The sequence below is a fragment of the Haliotis asinina genome, chromosome 2 (genome assembly GCF_037392515.1).
Source record: "Haliotis asinina isolate JCU_RB_2024 chromosome 2, JCU_Hal_asi_v2, whole genome shotgun sequence".
NCBI lineage: Eukaryota > Metazoa > Mollusca > Gastropoda > Lepetellida > Haliotidae > Haliotis > Haliotis asinina.
The window spans coordinates 36,361,982-36,383,262 of NC_090281.1; the positions used below are offsets into that span (position 1 = coordinate 36,361,982).

A 21,281-nucleotide genomic window follows, 5' to 3' on the forward strand; every position below is an offset into this window, starting at 1 on the left:
ATAAGTGGGGTTATATGAATAAGTGGTGATGGTGAGGAACACTGATGGGGTTCAACTAAGACAAACTGATGAACTGTAATTGAATAATAACTCACCGAGTCTGCCAGATATTCTGTGGTGATGTCGTACATCAGGGGAAACATCACTCGCACAAACTCCTTACTGCTGTCTGCATCGGGACACCACCTGGAACAGTGATATTGTGTCATGTATGAGTGATAGATGCTCTGTAAATAAACAATGACATGCCTCAGTTCCTGACCACACAGTGCGAGACATCACCGCTTAATGACCAGCATACACCAAAATCAAACTTGACCCTTGAAAATCTAGATTTGAATTGATCTTCACAAACCCATGGTTGTTGTAAGAGGGATTGGGTGTTCAGGCTCGCTGACTTATTGGCATGTCACTGTATCCAAATTGATCGATGCTTATGCTGTTTATCACTGGACTGTCAGTTCCAGAATCAATTATATGTATATACAGACTGCTGACATATAGCTAAAATACTACTGACTGTGACATAGAACTAAACTCACTCATTCTAAATTAAAATTTGTATGAGAACTGATACTAACTACTCTTAATTCCACATCAAGATGGGATCCACAAGACCTGGGGCTCCTGTCAACCTTTACTAAGATTAAACTTAATTCCCATTCTTTAACATTACACTTAAGTCACCTCATTGACTTATGATCACATTGGTACTTTGTAAAAGAAGGCCTTGTTCTACTTACACCACCAGGTCACTGGCGAAGCGGACGAGTGAGTTGAAGACATGTCTCATGGAGGCATTGATGCAGAAGCTGGGTTGACCAGACAGGGTGACCATGTGGGCACTGTGGACGGTGTCCATGTAGCTCTCACAGGGAAGGATGTCATTGGCGAAGGCATTTCGCTGAAAATGTCATTCCACATTTGTGCTGGATTAAAACTGTCCTTGTGATGTCACCATGCTTACCCTAACCATGCTCCAATACTCCCACTGTTAATTTCCAAACCTTCATAATCTTTTGTTGACATTTTTTCCTCCGTTTTTGTTAAATCAAAACACTGTTAGTGTCATGTAACTATGCCTACCAAATATTATCAAACTCCTTTCTGCTGCTAATTTCCAAACCTTCAGGTGTATATTATGCACCACAGGTATCTTTGTTCAACACTTGTGTTGGACTAAAAGACTGTTAGTGTGATGTGACCATACCTACCCATGCTCAACTACGGCGAAACAAATTTTCGCCGCTGATTTCCAAACATTAATCTGCATAATTTTCAAGATTAATTTTCATTATAATGTATGTTGGGTGTTGAATTTGAAGTGCAACAGGTTTGGAGAGAAGACTTGTAAACAAGGGCAGTGATGCAAGCAGTAAGCTATTGTTTGTATCTATGGTGTGCAGTATGAGAGACTATTTATGTGACTGGGTAGTAGGCTTGGAGTCAGTCAAGTAGCTCTGGAGGTATATAAGGTTTGATTTGAAGCTAGTGAGTTGGCAACCAGTTTGGAAAGTGTATGTGTGTCAAGTTGGCTGTTTTCCCTGAATATTCAGCTGGTGTGAGTTTATGATTTTATGTTATCTTCTAATGCGAATAGGTCAATGAATTGTTTGTATATGTATTGAGATTTGTTTTTGTAATTATTTTTTATTCACTTTACTTGGTTACAGTTCAACAGGATACATGGGTAGAATAAAATGTTACAAAGGAAAGAGTTCCGCCCGTACCCCCCTCTTTTTCTGGTAAGAAATGAGGTCCCGGGGATTTATTCCCCGATGTAATATTCTAAAAAGGGGTGCTGGTATAAATTTTGGGGTGGGGGTAAAGCGTTTAATGGGGGTTTAGAATTTTGGGTGTAATATTCAAAAAGTGGGGGGAGGGTTGATGATTAAAAATAAAACGACTTTGTCCTTTTACTTTGTGTCCATATTTCTTCCTCTGACTAAGCTCCATCCGTCTCTTCTTGTCACCTGCAACTTCCTGTGAATTAACATACTACTTTCATACATCTAATGTTAGTGGTGTAAGCATTCAAGTGAACTCCATAACTAACAATCTAACTAAGTCTGAAAGAAATGATGTCGCTTCTGGGCACCGAACCCGGGTCGTATGGTTGAGAGTCCTCTGTCTTACCTCAGTGCTACTGAGATTGGTGACCAACAGACTGGAACTCATTGTATTTAGATGCTGGTTTGTTTGCTTACGCGTGGGTTGTATCGTATTACTTGAGAAGCTCATTTTAGAAGTCTTGGTGGCTCCGAGGAACCGTGGAGATACACTAAGAGATGAGGGTGGTGAGTTCATGAGATCGAACCTGGTTCCCCGTGAATGTTTTCCTCTGTTACTGTGTTGACATATAGTGGTAATACTGGCATAACAACTAATTGTAGTAAAGGAACTGTGATGTCGTATTCTGTTGGTGGGTGAGAGACCACCTGGTGTGCTTCTCCTGTGCATATGATGATTTTGGTACGAGTTGCTTGTATGTAATGACGTCCCATGATTTAATGCTTTTTGAATAAAACATACATGTTGTAGTCATTTCCATGCAAGACCCAAGCTAACTGAGTGTGGTACACATTCCTGGTGTAAGAGAAAGACAAAATTTAGAAGCCATGTCGTCATCCTCTAGTTTAGACATTCCCCATAACGTAGTATGAGATCGTGAGCCCTCATCTTCACCAGACCCACTGATGGATACTTTCCTCCTTTATCGGATGGTGATATCGGGCCAGGCACGTTGTCTCCTCTCGTTCAAGCAGGCCCTAAATGCATTATTAAATGTCCTGTCCACTAAACCATCTGAAACAAGCCGCCCCCGTAAGTGTAACAAAAAAAACCCCTGCACCTAACTCCTGCAGACCCCTTCCAGTCTGTCTCACCTCCACGCTCTCCCACACCTTCACCTGTTGATGCAGTGTCTCATCCCACATCCTTTCCTATCGTCTCCCCAGCACCTCAGGTTGTTACATGTTCTGGACAATGCTAAACATCTCCCTTCCATGAATCTTTTCTTTCTAATTTCACATTTAGGTAGCACTGAGAGCACTGTTTCTTTTTTGCCAGCGGTACAGGGTGTTACCAACCTAAGCAACTTGTCCTGTCAGCAAGTACTAACTCACTATTACGCAGTTAATCGCAAGGGTAAGGTTCCTGACAATCGTTTCTAGTGTAACCACAAAGTATGTTGAAAAAGTAACAAAAATCAAGTTCTAGCAGGTGGGGTACGTGGTTTTCTGGGTTGAATTTGTCACTGAGAAAAACTGTTTTGCTCACCGACTGCTTTGCTCATAAAATGTCATATGCAGACACAATCAGAGAAACGAGTATTGATTGTGATGGTGATGGGAAAGTCCTAGAAACCCCAAGAGAAACACATATCGGACTATTTCATGTATTGTAGAGAGGTATGTTCTGCGATGGTTCAAAAGAATGATTCGAACAGAATTGGTGGGGCTGGCGTGACGGTGGAAATTGACGAAAGTAAATTTGGGAAATGTAAGTATCATAGAGGTAAAATGGTGGAGAGTCAGTGGGTTTGGGGTGGTGTTTGTAGGGAGACTAGACACTTCTTTCTTGTTCCTGTAGAGATGCGCGACCGATGGACATTACTTGATTTTATTTGTAGGAAAGTGGTGGGGGGTAGTCATATTGTTACGGACCCATAGTACAGTGAACCATTCAGGGAACTTTTAAGGTAAGTATATGCAGTATAGTAGTATAGTAGTAATCATATATGCAGTATATGATTTGCAAATAATCCACCATTTCCAGTAATGATTATTTGTATTTAGTACCAAATCCCACCACCGGTGCCTGTACAAACCTGATTGAAAACGGGTGGTGGTGCATACTCATACTCGGTGACATTACTTTGCTCTACATCTAGCCAAATATATGTATCACTGTAGTGCCGAAAAAGACACATTTATGCCAATCCTAGACGACATTGGCTCCATTAACTCTGGAGGACAGTAGAGGCATGTTGTACTTTTCTTGAGTATTGATCAGTTGTTTGGAATATAGCTTACAAATGGCGATGTTGTTATGCTGACCTCAACCTATCTGGACACTTGTTCAAGTCGAATTTAAGTGACAGTTCATAACTTAATGTTTTGGGAGGGGGGATATGGGTGGAACTCTTACTGTTACAAATTGCACAGTAAAGAGGAAGACAGTACAATATATTTCATACTGGAAATATCTGGATTAAACAGTACAGCTAATGCATAGATGATACAGAGAATGCAAGAGGCTCATTTCTAATTACAGGATTCCATCAATGGCATTCCATTATCTGTGAAAGTGTTTGATGTTGGTCATTTTCTTTATCGATAAATTTCTCAGTCTCATAAACGTCCTTTAATAATGTTCTGTAGATCGTAAAGCTGTGTTTGTATCCTATTATAATCTTCACGAAAATGTGGCGCTTTGTCAATAGAATCATGTGGTTGAGTAAATGGTTTCTACTGCAACAAAATAGAGTATCATGGTTAGACGTTTCATACATTTTACTAAGAAATTGAATTATGAAATTGTTAAATTTTGCCCAGAACATTTTGACTGGACAGTCAAGATATACATGGTAAATATCCATGCTAGCTGAGCCACATGATGTACAAAGGTCATTATCTGTCAATTTCATTCTTAGTAGCTCTTGCTTAATGTAAATGACTCTATGCAAAAATTTATATTGAAAATATAAGTTTTTCGTGTCTTTATTGGATTGTCTATATTCTGAAAATATGCTTTTCCAATTCATCAACTCACTTAGTTCCCTGTTCCATTTGAGACACACGTACGGAATGTTATAATCAGATATGAAATTATCGTACAATATCCTTGAGCCTTTAATAGGTTTAATCAAATCATTCCAAGGAGAACACATAGATAACTTTGGTATATTCAAATTGTTTTTTTTTTGTTTGTATAACTTCTTTCCACTGTTTGGGTATACTAAGGAGAACATGATTAAGTCAAACATAATACCCTTAATACCAAATTTTCCTGCAAAAGTTAGAAAACTGTGGTCATTACAAGTATCTTTGGTTACACTGGTGATTTAGCCATAATCCAGCTATGAATGATCAAGCTTGACTGGTTACACTGGTGATTTAGCCCATAGTGGTTGCATGAATATTTAATTAATATCATTATTATTACACACATATCTTTCAACATATCTATGCCAAGCATCAAGAGAGTCTTTCCAAAATGGATTTTTGATTTTATAGTGTGTTGTAATGCCGACTCCTAAGAGAAGAAAGTCATGCAAAAGGAAACCGGCAAGATCATAGCTCTTAAAATTTGAGATATAGCTCTTCTAGCGTTAAAGTTTTAATGAGTCGACAAAGGTTTTCACATCGACCATGCTAAGACCACCTTTTTTGTAAATTCGTACTAAATTAGTTAGTTTAATTTTGTCAGTTTTATCATTCCATATAAATCTGAAAAATAATCTACTCAATTCAGTAATAAATATTTTGGGGAGATTAGGGAGAGATGAGAAGATATGGACAATCATGGATAAAGCTGAACTTTTAATGACGATTATTTTTCCAATCAACGTTATATTATCTCTTCTCCAATTACATAGAATTCTTTTCATATTTTCGAGTCACTTCTTTGTATTGATTATCCATAAATTTGAGCATTTAATTTGATTCCCGTTATGTCAAAATTCCCATTATGCTAATCTAGTTTATTAATCAAGAGCTAAAACTGTTTTACTACCTGCCATTGAACCTATCCATAATGCTTTTGTTTTGTCTACATTTTTCAAACTGACATATTGTAAAAAGAGAGCAAAGTTTTCATAGCTTCGCTAAAAGAACTTTCCGATCTGTCCAAAAACAATTCAGTGTCGTCTGCATATTGACCAATAATATGCTTGATGTTGTTCCTTTTATTTTGTTGTTGTCTCTGATCATTATTCCTAGTATTTCTGCTACCAATAAGAATAAATATGGAGAGATGGGATCACCCTGTCTACATCCCCTTTCATTGTCGAAAAATGACCATTTTGTATCATACCTGAGGATGCATCAGAAATCAGTATGTTAACCCATTTTTGAATGTTGCGTCCAAAACCAAACTTATCTTGGACCATTTTAATGAATGTTTGTAACACAGTGTCGAATGCTTTTTCAAAGTCAATTAAAATGAGTAAACCTTTTGTTTTGCCTTTGAGTTTCAAACACAATGTCATAGAGAAGTCTAATATTTTCCGCAATGCATCTTCCAGGAATGAAACCAGTTTGATTTTCATCTATGAGAACATTCAATGTTTTTTTAATACTGTTTGTTATACAAGTACTTATTACTTTATACAATGCATTAAAGAGGGATATGGGTCAACAATTCTTTAGAAATCTTCTATGTTTACCTGTTTTACGGATACAAGCAAATACTCCTATTCATTGTGATGGTCAAAGAATTCTTGTTGAAAGTTGCTGTTACATATTGGTGAATTCAAATTTTGAGATTTTCCAGAAAAGAATTAAAGAATTCCATAGGGAAACCATCTAAACCTGGACTTTTTTATTTTTCATTGATTTAACAGCATGCGAAAGGTCTTCAAGACTGATGTCACACTCTGTTGTTTGTTTGACTGCTCTTTATTTAGAGATGGAGCGTAACAGTTTCGCATTTAATGTCAGTGTCTATATCACAACTTGATTAATAGAGATTTTCATAAAATCGTTTTTGTTCCACGATTATTTCTCGTCCGTCTGCTATTTATTCACCATTATCAATAATGTGAGAGTTAATAAGTTTGTTTGTATACTAGTGTCAATGATCATTAAACGTAAGTGTTCATCATCAAGCTTGTTTAATTCATCATTTGAGTATGTAGTCAGTTACTAGTGTTATATACTCCTCTTGTCTCAATAATGATGTGTTAAACTTCCAATAACCGCGTCCCTTTTCCTTACCTTTTTGTGTAGATAAAACAGAGTTACGACAGAATGGTCACTTTCATAACCAGGTATAATGGATATATTACAATTTATGTTCAAGAGGTCTTCAGTTACTATGAAGAAATCGAATCTGGCTAGTTGTCGAGGATTCTTCTTCCACCATGTATACTTTTTAATTCTGGGATTTTGTACTCTCCATGGATCTACCAAGTTTAGTCCAAGACAATCTTGTGAGCCTGTGGGTTATTGATGTGTTTATAGTTTTCAAGGTTTATGGATTGGTCCAGGACAAAATTCCAATTTCCGCATACAACAATTGAAACATTTCCCATGTTTACAATCTTATCAAATAAAGATACAGTTACACCCTGTTCACTCGGACCCCACATATCCGGAAACCCCGCCTTCCAGAGCATTTTTATGTGAAACGAAACTTATGTGCATTAATTGTACTCGCTGAACCGAACTGCACGCTTCCGGACCCGGATGGCGAATTTTCAAACTATTCCCATAGATTTCCATTGAAAACTGATCCAGATTTAGGGACTGAGAGATCTGTGCAACGTGCATGTGTATGTGTCATGTCAATACCGTTTACGCCACGACTATGTGATTTCATTCTTAATCTATCGGAAGGCATTTGATGTGAATTGATAAATTAGCTATCAAAACACTAGGGACGCGTGTCACTCGGGTTGTTCATTAGGATTCGGCAGGTGTGAGAACATCTCATCAAAAACGAAAACACATGTTAAGTAGGATTAAAGTAAACTACACTGTACTTGTATTGTATATAATACTTATAAATCAACCCCTACTATCTGTAACGATGCAAGTTAAAAATAGTCCAGCCAAATGATCTATGTCATGTGATCCCGTCCGGAAGTTTACTTTCTGCAGACAGCATAAGTTCGACGAGACTCCATATGTTTTTTAGGGCAAAAAAAGAATATGCAATTGGCAAAATGGAGACTTTTGGTCATTGATTTACGTTTTTCATCTAACTTACCACCTGAAACTCCACACTCTACATGATTACGTCCGAGACAACCTGACAAATGGTAACCTGCGTTTTGCCTTCCGTGTGCTATCGGTACACTTATATGTTAAGATGATTCACTCTTATTACTACTGACTGTTGATTTGTTGATATGCGTACATGAAAATGTTTTGCCATCGCTTAATTTTCACGATTTGCTTGTTTGATCCAATTAACTAGACGTCTCGCTATCCGGACGATTTTCAAGTGAAACCAAAACGTCTGGATAAACGGGGTTTAACTGTATATAAAAGGAAGGACTATCAGAGTTAGATCCACATTTATGTGAGTGTTGATATGAATGTATGTGAGTATATTTGAAGAGTGATATATGATGTGCGTGCTTGAGTGTGTAGGAAAGAGTACGAGGATGTTTGGTGATGTGAGAATACAGTTGTGAAGGCAAGCCTAAATGAGCTACTGTAAATAAGATAGATTTAATTAATAAATTACATTAACTTTTAAATTGGTATTTTTTTTCTCTAGTATGTGACAATGATACGCATCATAGGGATTTTTGTTCAACACTTGTGCTAGATTAAACCCCATTTAGTGTGATGTAACCTTGCCTACCCATGCTCCAATACTGGGAAATTCATTTCCACTGCTGCCATTCCACTTTTCCACAGCATTCCTCACAGGGCTTGGGAGTATTGCCATCACCTCTGATCCCAACACTGACACCTTGGAGGCACGGCTTGACCCTATGCTCATCACCATGCCAAATGCCTGTAGTCTGTGAGGGGTCAAAGTTGAGTCATCAGAGTCTGCTACCTCTCCAAGAACACATGATCTGGAAAAGGAAATATTCAGAATGCTCCATGCGATGTGTGGAGATGACACATTATATCAACCCCAAATGATGTAACTTACTAGCAGAATAGTTACGTCCACTATGGTTCAATCACATCTCTCGTTTGAGGGAGTGAGTATGATTTTATGCTGCTTTTAGCATTATTCCAGCAATATCACGACAGGGAACACAAGAAATGGGCTTTACACACTCACTTGTTTGAACTGAAGACAACTTGATGAGAATCTGTCTCTATATAATTAGTTTCTTTGCTGTTATACTACATAGTAAACATGGCTATAAATAAACACTATATTAAAACAATGAACAACTTGCCACTTTAAACAGAATTTTCATAAGAATTTCTTTAAACTCAAAGCGTGAGATTAGTTTTACGCCGCACTCAGCAATATTCCAGCCATATCGCGGCGGTTAAACTCAAAGCACCTTAACATTATATGTCAAGGTGGACAAAGATAGTTTCATACCAGACTGGTGACTGTTATAACAAATTGCATCACAAATTAATGCTGAACATAATGCTTTACATGAATGTTATTTTTCTCAATCATAATCCAAAGGACATTCACACTTTTCATAGCAATTTCAAGCTAGTACTGATATTAAAGATTTACAGTAACTGAAACAAATGGAAGATGGAAAACTCACCTAACATACACACTGTAAGCTTCAACAAGAGTTAGTATGGCTGGTATCAAATCTTGGACAATGTCCATCGTCTCGTGGGGATCAGCCTGGAATAACAGCACACAGCATATATTGGTTTTAGGCGTCTGCTTCTTTTTTTGTATAACATGAGACTCCCTATCTGATGGCAGCCTGAGATAAGTCAGTTTTATGCCGTTATTGGCAATATTCCATCAATATCACAGTGAGGAACTCCAGAAATGGCCTTCACACATTGTACCCCATCCTCGATATCTCCAGGGTATATGTTTCGATAAGTCTCCACTATACCCTGGATGCATCTATGATTCAGTCCGATAGATATATTACCTCCCATGGCTGGCGTTTTATCTAATCAGGTGTCTACGCTGGGAAGTTGAGTGAACTAATCACAACTCACCTCTCTTTTTAAATTATCTAACTGATTAAACTTCACAATACAAACCATGCACAGGTTCTCTGAATGAGGTACAAGGATTCTTTGCATGCGTTTTTCAAATGTTTCAGACCTATAAATTTGTCTGCATGATTTCTCCCAAATCTGAGTCACACTGCGAGCAAACCTTGGCAGTTGCGACTGCTACCTTTGTTGAGACTGGCAAGATCGCTTATAACGGTGGCCTCACTGATTGGCTACTGTGAGAATTCACAGTCAGCAAAAGGAGGTAATACAATTATTGGGCCAACCCGTAGATGCGTCCAGGGTATAGTGGAGACTTATTGGAACGTATACCCTGGAGATATCGAGGATGATTGTACCCGTGTGATGAATCCAACCCGGGTCTTCAGAGTGATGTGGGGGATGCTTTAACCACTAGGCTACCCCACTGCCCCACCATGCAAATGGATATTCAGGACAGACAAACCAGAAAACACATGATTATCTCCTGGTCTGTGGTTAGTTGGTAATCTGATGATCTCTATGTGATTAATTGTTGCAAGTTGGGTGATTGATTCTAGAGTCTTGCCAAAAGACACAATCATACATTCTAACCACAGAATGGCCATCAACCCACTCTTTTTTTATGTTTTGGGGCCTAGTCTGTCACAAAGTCCTTCATGAAGGTGAGAGTAAGAGGCTTTTTTAACAGGTCACACTACAGGTTACTGAACTAATATATTGACTTGAACATCTTCCTTTCCACTGCTTCCACTCCCTTCCTCTCCCTCTCCCAGTCTACAATGGACCATTGTTTTGGTATACTGGTCAGCTACTGCCAAAGGGCATGTCAGTAATTATGAACTCTACTTACAACTGGCTTGGAGAAAGCGTCATCCAGTCCCACCTCTACTTTGGCAACTACAGCATCCAGCATCAATATGGCTGACAATCCCGGCAGATCCTTCATCGGGAGGATCTCCTTCTGTTCAACTATTGGTAGATTCTTAATCTGTAACACACAATTATATAGTAAGACCCGGGTAATCAAAGAATATTTTGCATTGCCAGAGAGGGTCCTGGGTCCTACAGAACACTATTTGAAGCTTCAAGCTTCCTTTATTATGCATGTCTCAATTTAAGAAATATGCTCACCTGGTCCTTTATGAACTTCATGGAGAGACGGACATCATAGTTGATGCTGTTTGCTGTCCTGTTGGCTGCTGAGACCAGTGTCTCTGCCTGCTGCGTGGTCGAACCTTGTTTCACAAGCCAGTCCTATAAAACAAGAAGGAACTCCTTAAACATAGCAGCAGCACCAACACCACATAAAACAAATATTAACCAAAAACAACCTAAAAGTATGTATCATGCGTTTTTTAGACACTTAAGAAACATTCATTGTTATCTTTCTGATCATATGAACAAAAATATAACATTTAACTAAATCATAAAAGAGAATTTTATGCTTAACACAAGCCATGATTCAGGAATTGACAGTGTCAGTATCAAGTAACATCCATATTATTTCAAAGTAAGCAATGCATGCCAAATTGCATAATGTTCGAAAACCTGGGATCTGATGACATACCAATGGTGCACACACAAATAATAATAATTAAAGTAAATAATTGAGGCACTGAGCATGGATCCACCCAAATGAGATGCGACAACATATGTCAACAAAGTTAGCAAGCCTGACCACCCGATCCTGTTATGACAAGCATGGGTTGCTGATGAATTTCAACCCTGATCTCCATGCAGGTATAGAGACTTTTCATAAACACTGCCTCCCAGTCTGACCACCAAGGCCATTTTGTGACCAAAAGGTCATAAATGCAAACGACATATATTAGATTGAGTCTCTTCAGAACCTGCAAACATACTCAGACTCAGAGTACGAAAGCTTCTGGGCAGAGCCTGACCACCTAAGTCAGAAAATGTCACATATGCCAGAGTTTGAGAGTGAATGGTAGTATGGTATTGTGCTGCATTTTGGCAATTTTCCAGCAATTGTATCCTGATTGAGTAGATTGATGCTCATGCTGTTGATCACTGGATTGTCTGAATGACTTTACAGGCTGCTGCAATATGGAACAGTAGTGTGTAAAACTAAAAATTAAACTCACTCACTCACATGCAGCAGAATCGTCATTTAGTGCTTACCTTCACCCAGCTGACAAATGCCTTGTGGCCAAGTCTGGGTGCCCAGCGGAGAGTGTGAAGAATGTGTCCCTTCCCCATCGACAGCTGGCCGCTTTCAAGCAGCTTGATGTACTGGCTGGATGGGGGAAGACATGCCAGTAGACGCCACACGATCAGGAAGTGGTAGTGCATGGCTGATGCATCCTGGAAAAAATTGACAACACACAGAATATGTTAATGCTTTCAATACCATGTCTGACAAAAAGTAAATTACTGAATGTTCTGTTCACCTGAAACATAGGGTTAATCAGTGCTGTCTTACATTATTAACAGCAATTTTTCCAAATAGCAAGTATGTGGAACACTCTGTCCTCATGTTAATCACAATGACAAGGAGCCTGAAGCAGTGTTTCACAAAGTGTGTGTCTTCCATTCATATGAACAACAGATTCAAGTACTACTGGAGCAGGCATCTTGGAACTCCTTTTTAATTAGACACTACTACTTTTTCTTTTTTTTCCTTCATTGTAGTTAGTGACTTGGTGTAACAACACTTTGAACTGATCACTGTGGGAGGAAGCCCTAAGTGCTGTTGGGCTAAGACATTTCAAACCTTCAAACACAGAGGTTGGGATGTGTGTGTTGCATGCCCAAGGAACATTTTAGATGAAAGCCTCCCAACACCACAGGATGTCAGGCAGTACAGGAAATTTTGTAAGCCTTACCAGTAGAGTAAGTTTGTCCTTGGATTTGTCACATCGTGAACCAGCCATGAGCAGACTGATACATGAATAGTACAGTTGGTTGTAGTTCAAGGTCTCGGCATTCGACAGTAAGAAGTTGGATGCCTGTAGCAGTCAAAATATTAACACATTACAATTGGCCACTTATTAGAAGCCTGTAACAGTCAAAATATTAAAACATTACAATTGGTCACTTATTAGAAGCCTGTAACAGTCAAAATATTAACACATTACAACTGGCCACTTATTAGAAGCCTGTAACAGTAAAAATATTAACACATTACAATTGGCCACTTATTAGAAGCCTGTAACAGTCAAAATATTAACACATTACAATTGGTCACTTAGAAACTGACTCCTAACAATGGAGGGGTATGCTACATGTCTGTGACTATCTAGAACTTTGCGTTCCTTCACCTTGTGCTTTAAACCAGTAATTATACCCCATCAACTGCCCATTATGAAGCATTTATTATGTTGGAAAAATTCCAGTTATGTAGGTGATAAATCTAATTGAAATACTGCAAAAAATACAGCGATAGTAAATACATACCAGTCCATCTATCTTTGGTGAGTCTTGATTGTTTATCTCCCCTGGTCCAAGGCTGTAGAATCTTGGTTTCATATGTCCCACTGCAGAGGTAAGCACACAGTAGTATTGCCATGGCAACTATGTAACAAACATGACTGTACCAATAACAGAGAGAAGAATTACACATGCACTGTGAGTCTGGATACTAGTTCAATTGTTACAACATGAACAGAATCTCGGGAGTTCTCTCTTTAAGTTTTCCAACTCTGATATCAAGATGCCAGACTCAATATATTTCTCTTCACCATGAGAGGTTCATTTATGTCTTAAAATAAACTGAAAGAAACAGAGGTTATGAAATATCGACACCTCACTTGCCAAATTAAATACCTTCAGAAAGTTCTTGTGTTGTGAGATTTTTGCGAAAGTTCTCTTCTACCTCCCGACACACAAAGAAATGACTTGCTTTAGTGATGACACCTGTGTCACGATCCCCTGTTTGGGTCAGTGTGTGGACAGTGAACAAATTCCACTGGACCTGTACAATTAACAATAATATCAATAATAATGAACATAATCAAATTGTGTTATGTCCTATGCAATCAAATCACCAACCATCCTCTAACCTCTGATGCTCTGTCCTTAAGACCACAAGGTTGGTACAAACACATGATGATCATAATCTGGTATACAGAATAGGATGATTGGATCCATGTATGGCCAATGGACACAACCTTAATGCAGGGATGTCTTTGAAAAGACAGTCTTGATGTTACCTGATCAATGAAGGTGGCTGGTGGGTCGTAGAAGTAGTGAAGCAGGTAGTCTAGAACAAGCATCACACGGCTTAACGGCAGTGGCACTGTTGTCTCCAGCTTCCTACACAACATAAAAACACATGTCAATTCCAGGACAGTATGGGAGGTCTTTTTTTGTAACTGCAATACCGTGGTAATGGAAAGTCTTGTTTTTTTGTTATTTAATGCCACACTCAGCAATAGTCCTGGGCCTACCTGCACAAAGCAATCTCAGCGCTACGCCTACCGTAAGTCTATGTTGGAGAATGGGAGTTACAATCATTGTAGCACTAAGATCGCTTTGTGCAAGCAGGCACAGCTCTCTAAGACTGGTCTGTAAAGAATTGAGCCTGGACCAAAATATCCAATCACTGACATTATGGGCATCAAAAATCAGCTGGGATGGGAAATGTGAATAAGAACATTTCAATAAGTGTTAGAGTAGTCACAGAATATTTTATGGGGGACAGATTGCTTCAAATGTTTTGATTAAATTCTTATACCCTTGTGTGTTCAACACATCTTCATTGCAGTGAACTCATGGGGATCATGGTTTGGAACTAGAATCTCATGCCATTGAAAATTACAGCAAAGACAATGACAACTTCACATACACAAGATACTCGTGGGGAATCGAACCCAGATCTTCAGCATGATGAGCGAATGCTTTATCCACTAACCTACCCCTCATTTTAATGAGGAAATGGAATGAACTTTCAATTCACATTCATAAAGAATATAATATAGTAACTGGTTTGGTTAGGTTTGGATTGTTGTTTTACACCACATGAGCAATATTCCAGGTATCTGGCAGTGGTCTCTAAACAATCAAGTCTGGACCAGACAATCCAGCGATGAACAGCATGAACATCAATCTATGTAACTGGGATACAATGACATCTGTCAACCAAGTCAGTGAGTCTGACCATCTGATCCTGTTAGCTGCCTCTTGTGACAAGCATGGGTTCTTGAGTTTATAGTAAATGAAACAGCATGGCTAGAAAGCGCTAACATGTGGGACCTCCTGATAAAAAGATGACTTTATGCAATGTTAGCTTACTCTTACAATGAAAATAACATGTCCACCTTGAGAGGGTATGCCGAGTTTATACTTACTCGGGCTCCATGTTTGCCAGGGTGATGATACATTCTGCTATGCGCAGCAGCAGTGACTTCTTCTGCATCAGCTGCAGACTGTGGAACAGGAACAGCAACAGCTGCATGTGTTCCACGTTGATATCTGCATAAGGTTAAGTGAGTGAGTAAGCAAGTAGGTTTTACACCGTTCTGAGCAATGTTCCTGCAATGACAGCAGGGGACACAAGGAAAGGGCACACATTGTATCCATGATGGGAAGTCAACCCTGGTCTTCAGAGCGAAGAGTGAATGCTTCAACCACCAAAATAAATTATTCAGAAATCCTAAACTACCAAGAGGCACCATATCACCACCAGACCTATCTAAAAGCCAAGTTTGTAGAAGAAATATCTAACGTTTTCTTATATTCTGCTCCAGATGAGACGAATTACTGCAGTAAACAATGTTTATAATCAACACAGTTATAAAAACAAGAGTCATCAGAAGACAACATATCCCTTCGGCCCCCACATATTTGAAGGACAAATCATCTGACAGTTACTTAATGATTTTTTAGACTAAGTTTGAATTGTTTCCATGGAATCATGAAAAATATAAATGCCATATATCTGTAAACAGCAAAAGGTACCACTTCAAGATCTTTCTCATAAATCTGCAAAGATCTGTTGAAAGATATGAAATGGTTTTCGAGTTCCGGAACGAAGTCCATCCCTCCATTTTGAGACTAAGTCCGAAACGTTTCCATGGAAACGAAGCAAATAATAAATCACAAAAACTTTTAAATACCAAAAGGCACCACCTTGTGGTCTGCCACACATATCTACCAAGTTTTGCAGAAAAATATTTAGAAGTTTTTAAGTTCTGCTCCGGAAACCAACCTCATCATTCCATTTTGAGATTGAGTCCGAAACGTTTTTATGGAAACCAAGAAAATAATAAATTACAAAAACCTGTAAATACCAAAAGGCACCACTTTGGGATCTGCTACACATATCTACCAAGTTTTACTGACAGATATTAAGAAGGTTTTGAGATGTGCTCCGGAAATGAAACACACCTCTCACTTTTGAGACAAAGTCCGAAACATTTCCATGGAAACCGAGAAAATGATAAATCACAAAAACGTGTACATAGCAAAAGGCACCACTTTAGGTTCTGACTGATATATCTACCAAGTTTTGCAGAAAAATACTGAATGGATTTTGAGTTCTTTTCCGGAAACGAAGCCCATCCCTCCATCAGACTAACACCAACATGTTCCACGGAAAAACAAAAAGAATAAAAATGCCAAAAATCTGTAAATAGGCACAACCATAGGTTAAGATTATTATATCTATCAAGTTTGGTCTAAAGATATTGAACTGTTTCTGAGTTATGCTCCAGAAACAAAATGACTACGGACGAATGGACGGATGGGTGGGCAGACGGATGGACGGACAGACAGACGAGGCATCGAAAACCATCCTCACACTTACAACTAAGTGTAAGACAGACAAGTTAAATGGTATAATGCTGTATGGATTAAAGAGGTTTAACTATAAACAAGACGATTAAACATCATTACCTTCAAACTGTTCAGTTTTGTTGTCAAAGTTGAGGATGGCTGTTTTGAGAGTCACAATGAACCTGACCCAGATATTGATGACTGCGTTGTCACTGTAACTCTTGATGGTCTTGGCCTCCCTCTCCTTCTGCTGTTTCAGCAGCAGCACCTCAGCCAGCACAGCCAGCGTCCGTGGATACACTGTCAGTGGCCAGGGGTCAACAGAGTTGGGTGATACACCCAGCTGGACTAGCAGCACATCCTGCCACAACAAGGTCATCAAGGTCTCCACAACAAGGTCATCACTCAGTTTTTAATATGATTTTTTCATATTTTTTATTGTTTAATAGCTAATTATCACCCTAAATATGCATCATCCCCAGCGATTACCAATAGCTACATAAAACTCTACACAGTCTGTAGACACCAAAACAATTACTTTTACTTTGCATGTATCATAGCTTATAATTGAGTCTGCAAGATATCAGGTTAATTTAAGTGTTGGCAATCATGATACAGAGGACACACTACATGGGTAGATAAAATCAAAACACATTGTTTTGGCATTTCACCTATTTAATAGCCCATATTCCAGACTGTAATATCTGTGACATTACCTGCTGCCAATCATGATAGACGTGACACAGTACGGGACTAGAGTTATTGCAATCTGTCTAAACACTGATGTACACCATACTCTATCACTGACCACCTAGATAGCTGTAATGAAGCATATAAAAGCCATGAGGAACAACATATACCTGCAGGTTGTCAGACAGGCAGCCTGTTGCTATGAGACTGTGATTCAATTTGGCTAGGGCTACAGATATATCCTCATACACTTTATCTGAAACAAGAAGAGAAATCAAAGCCATATTCCTTTATAATTGTGCATTAAACCATTTCACTGCTGCTAAAAATTTCTGTTAGCTGTACTCACTCACCAGTGACTGGATTCATTTACTCATATCTTCTTCACAATTGTTTTGTCTATTATTAGCAATAGTGATCATCTACTGATCAATAAAGATCACAGAGTCATGATTCTCCCTTATCTATATGCAGTACTGGAAGTCAACTACTCACAACCGACACCTCACCTAATGAGTTATTGATAGTAGCAGTTAATCTAGCCACAGGAGAGTGAGTATGGCTAATAGAACAGCCAGGTGAGGGGCTTGTAACAACAGAGGTTAAACGGATGCTTGCTAGAGGGGTGGAGTATGGCATCAGTATATTAGTGAATATCGATATACACGATGGTATAAGGAACTTGACATTGACAAATATGACTATCATGGTGAGCTGCATAAATGCTCTGCTTGAATTTTGTCTTGAAAAAGTAATGAGAAACCTATTACATTTCTGATTAACATTGACAAACACACTACAAAACATTTTAAGTTTCTACTAATAAAATCTAGATGTGATTGAATGCCAGAATGACAACTGGCATCCATATTGTGATCTTACCATTTCCAACCTTGTAACATTCTTTGTCCATCTCCCTGATGAGTGTTGCCAAGTTGCTCACATGCTCCTCGTTCAGGGATGTTCTGGTATACAACACCACACAAAATATCTCAAATACATGTAGTTCACTAAAGAATGATTTTTATGACCTCTACTCATAGCACACTATTCCTTACTGATTGTAAAAATCTTTCAGGAAGAAAGAAATGTTTTGTCTGTGGAAATGTATATCTTGGTCATGCTGGAGTAAGCTGTTTATCGTATTTTGTCAAGTGAAGGCTGTGTTTATAAGTGAAAGTTTCTGATACTGATTCTGATAAATGTTTAGGTCAACCTCAGCAATGATCAATGATGATCAGTGGCCTGTTTTTCACAAATTATTGAATGTTTTGTTTGTTATATAACCAAGCAATATATAACCCAGCAATATATTCCAATATAGAGTGGCAGTCTGTTAATAAATGAGCCTGGTCCAGAAAATCCAGTGATTGACGTTTTAGTGAATGAATGAGTTTAGCTTTACGCCACATCCAGCAGTATTCCCTGCTATATGATGGCACTCTGTAAATAATCGAGGCTGGATCAGTGATCAACAATCCAGTGATCAACAGAATAAGCATCGATCTATGCAAATGGGATACGATGAAATGTGTCAACCAAGTTAGCAAGCATGACCACCCAATCCCATTAGTCGCCTTGTACGACAAGCATGAAAAGATCAATTCTAACCCAAATCTTCCCAAGCAAGCAGGTAACAAGAACTACCATATTTTAATGTCTTTCGGTACAACATAACCTGGGAGTGGGAATAAATCAAACTATAGACTTTCCACTCTCTGGGCAAACTTTCTATCCACTACACCATTCTATTAAGAATATGATCATTTACCAAGCTTATGGTAATAAGGGTTGGTTCCAGGGAAGGGCTTCCTACCTGATAAGCTTCTTTATCTCCGCATCAGGAGAGTTCACCATGAACACATTCAGAAAACTCAGAACACTGGTTGCCATTGACACGAACTGCAAACACATTGTCATATTGATACAATACATTGATACAAGTTTATACTGATTTGGAAACATATAAATCCTGTAACTGATTCTGACAAACAAAAACATTAGTGTTTACTTGCTGATAGTGAACCAGCATCCTGCAATATTCCAGATACAGAAAGGTAGGGTGCATGTAATCAGCTCTTCATCATACAATCTAGTGATTGACATTATGAACAAAGATCCACACCATTAGAATATGCAACAAATTCAGTTTCTGATCATGAGTAACCTGATCTATTGGTCACACCTTGCAACAAGCAACTGTTATTGGGCAGTTAACTTACATAGAGGCCAAATGGATCAGGATATGAACAATATATGTGCTCATATCATTAAGGACAATTAAGATTAGATTGGTTTGCAAACAATATTCATCATAATCCTGAAACAAGTTCACATTGACAGACTGATATTTTGCAACTACAAGTTAAATATTGTTTGTCTGCTGTTTAAAACCATTCTTAGTAATATTTCGCTACATAATGGTGGTAAGCAAATATTTTTGTCTGGATCAAATACTCCAGTGATCAACAGCATGAGCATTGAATTAGAGAATATGGGTCCGATGCTGTGTCAACAAAATCAGCGACTCTGACCAAACTATCCCGTTAGTCACCTCTCACAAAAACAAACACACATTGCTGAAGGCCAATTTGAACACAGTTAGACCATGAAGTGCTGACATGTGGGACACCCTGTAATGAAGATGCCATGGACTGGTATCCAGGTACAAACACATGGATAAGACTGCGGGAGGGTGTTTAGTATTAAATACTGTGATAACAAGGACAATATTAACTTTCTTAAAAAAACTGATTTACCCCATCTGGTTCTCTTTTGTCAGGTACAAAGTTTGGTTTGTCTCCATTGCTTGGGTGTCTGCTTCTCTTGTTTTCACCCCCACCTTCAACTCTTGGTGGGAGGGGTGGAGGGGGTGTGGCATCGGAGGGTTCTTCTGGGGAGAGGGTCTCTTCAAACCAGTGACCAAGAATGGGTTCTGAATCCTCATCTTAAAATGTATTGAATTAAACATTTAAAATGCTGTCAGGAATTTTTAAAAACTACTCAAAGATAGTTGTCCTGTTTTATGCCGTAGTAGGCAAACATTTTAACATGGGGTCCTGAAAACAAATTATTCAGGATGAGTTTACTTTTATGCAGCTCTTAGCAATATTCCAGCAATATCAGTGCTGGAAACACCTAAAATAGGCTTATCATATAGTGTACCCAGGTGGGGAATCGAATCGTGACAAGTGGTCCATTTAGTCACTAGGCTATCCCTCTGTTATTCTAGACCAAAAGTAGTGTCAGGCAATGTAACAAAACAGCCGAGCCAATCATGCTGACAAGTGGTATGAGTCAGCCTACCCTCCTCCTCACTGCTGTCCTCGGAGCTGCTGAAGTCATCCTCGTAGAAGGTGTTGGAGTCAGATGTGCTGCTGCTGCTGGTCTCAGAACTCTCTGATCCTTGTTTGAGTCTCTTCAGCATGGCAGCCTACAAGATGGAATTACACAACATATGGAGAAGTTTGTTGTTTTAAGCCACACTCAGTTACTTTCCAGGACCCAGATTTCCATGCTCTCTCAGCGCTAAGTGCCATACATAAACATAAACTTATGACTATCTTATCTCTTAGAGAGCTTTGAAAATCTAGGCCCAGCTATACAATGGCAGCTGGAAAATAGTCCAGTCAGACATAGCAGCATTTGTTATGAGAAACTGTCACCACTTATCTCCAGCAAGGCAGATCACTTAAATCTTAACACACTCATTAATTTGATTATACTAAAATGTTGCCAACTAAGCCTGTTATCTGATCCACATATATCAAGTACTGACTCCTGAGAAGCTAATTTCACACTATGTCTAATTAACTCAAAAGTGGAATGACGAATTGCCATCTACTTCAAAACTGATAAACATATAATACCCCATGAAATGCTGATCATAATCAAAACATCAGACCAATTCTGTGAGGTGTTTTTGGTAGAATTTATGCCCAAAACATAAAAAAATGTTGTTTACCAAATTATCATTAAAATACAGACACAGTTCACTGTTACGAGGGAGGA

The 21,281-nt window shown here is 38.6% G+C and overlaps 1 protein-coding gene across 1 annotated transcript in view; it reads right to left on the bottom strand.

The window, feature by feature from the left end:
- Positions 1 to 21,281, bottom strand: part of LOC137273665 (E3 ubiquitin-protein ligase UBR4-like) — a 130,487-nt gene that overhangs the window by 93,660 nt on the left and 15,546 nt on the right. Inside the window, exons 11-28 of the mRNA XM_067806458.1 lie at positions 20,577 to 20,703; positions 20,030 to 20,217; positions 19,087 to 19,172; positions 18,153 to 18,235; positions 17,441 to 17,526; positions 16,701 to 16,941; positions 15,155 to 15,278; positions 14,018 to 14,120; positions 13,632 to 13,779; positions 13,263 to 13,342; positions 12,692 to 12,814; positions 11,988 to 12,170; positions 10,977 to 11,099; positions 10,696 to 10,833; positions 9,425 to 9,510; positions 8,536 to 8,755; positions 744 to 904; positions 96 to 186 (exon numbers count right to left, since the gene is read on the bottom strand). Of these exons, the coding sequence (XP_067662559.1) occupies positions 96 to 186; positions 744 to 904; positions 8,536 to 8,755; positions 9,425 to 9,510; positions 10,696 to 10,833; positions 10,977 to 11,099; positions 11,988 to 12,170; positions 12,692 to 12,814; positions 13,263 to 13,342; positions 13,632 to 13,779; positions 14,018 to 14,120; positions 15,155 to 15,278; positions 16,701 to 16,941; positions 17,441 to 17,526; positions 18,153 to 18,235; positions 19,087 to 19,172; positions 20,030 to 20,217; positions 20,577 to 20,703 (2,391 nt within the window). The remainder of the gene's footprint in view (positions 1 to 95; positions 187 to 743; positions 905 to 8,535; positions 8,756 to 9,424; positions 9,511 to 10,695; positions 10,834 to 10,976; positions 11,100 to 11,987; positions 12,171 to 12,691; positions 12,815 to 13,262; positions 13,343 to 13,631; positions 13,780 to 14,017; positions 14,121 to 15,154; positions 15,279 to 16,700; positions 16,942 to 17,440; positions 17,527 to 18,152; positions 18,236 to 19,086; positions 19,173 to 20,029; positions 20,218 to 20,576; positions 20,704 to 21,281) is intronic.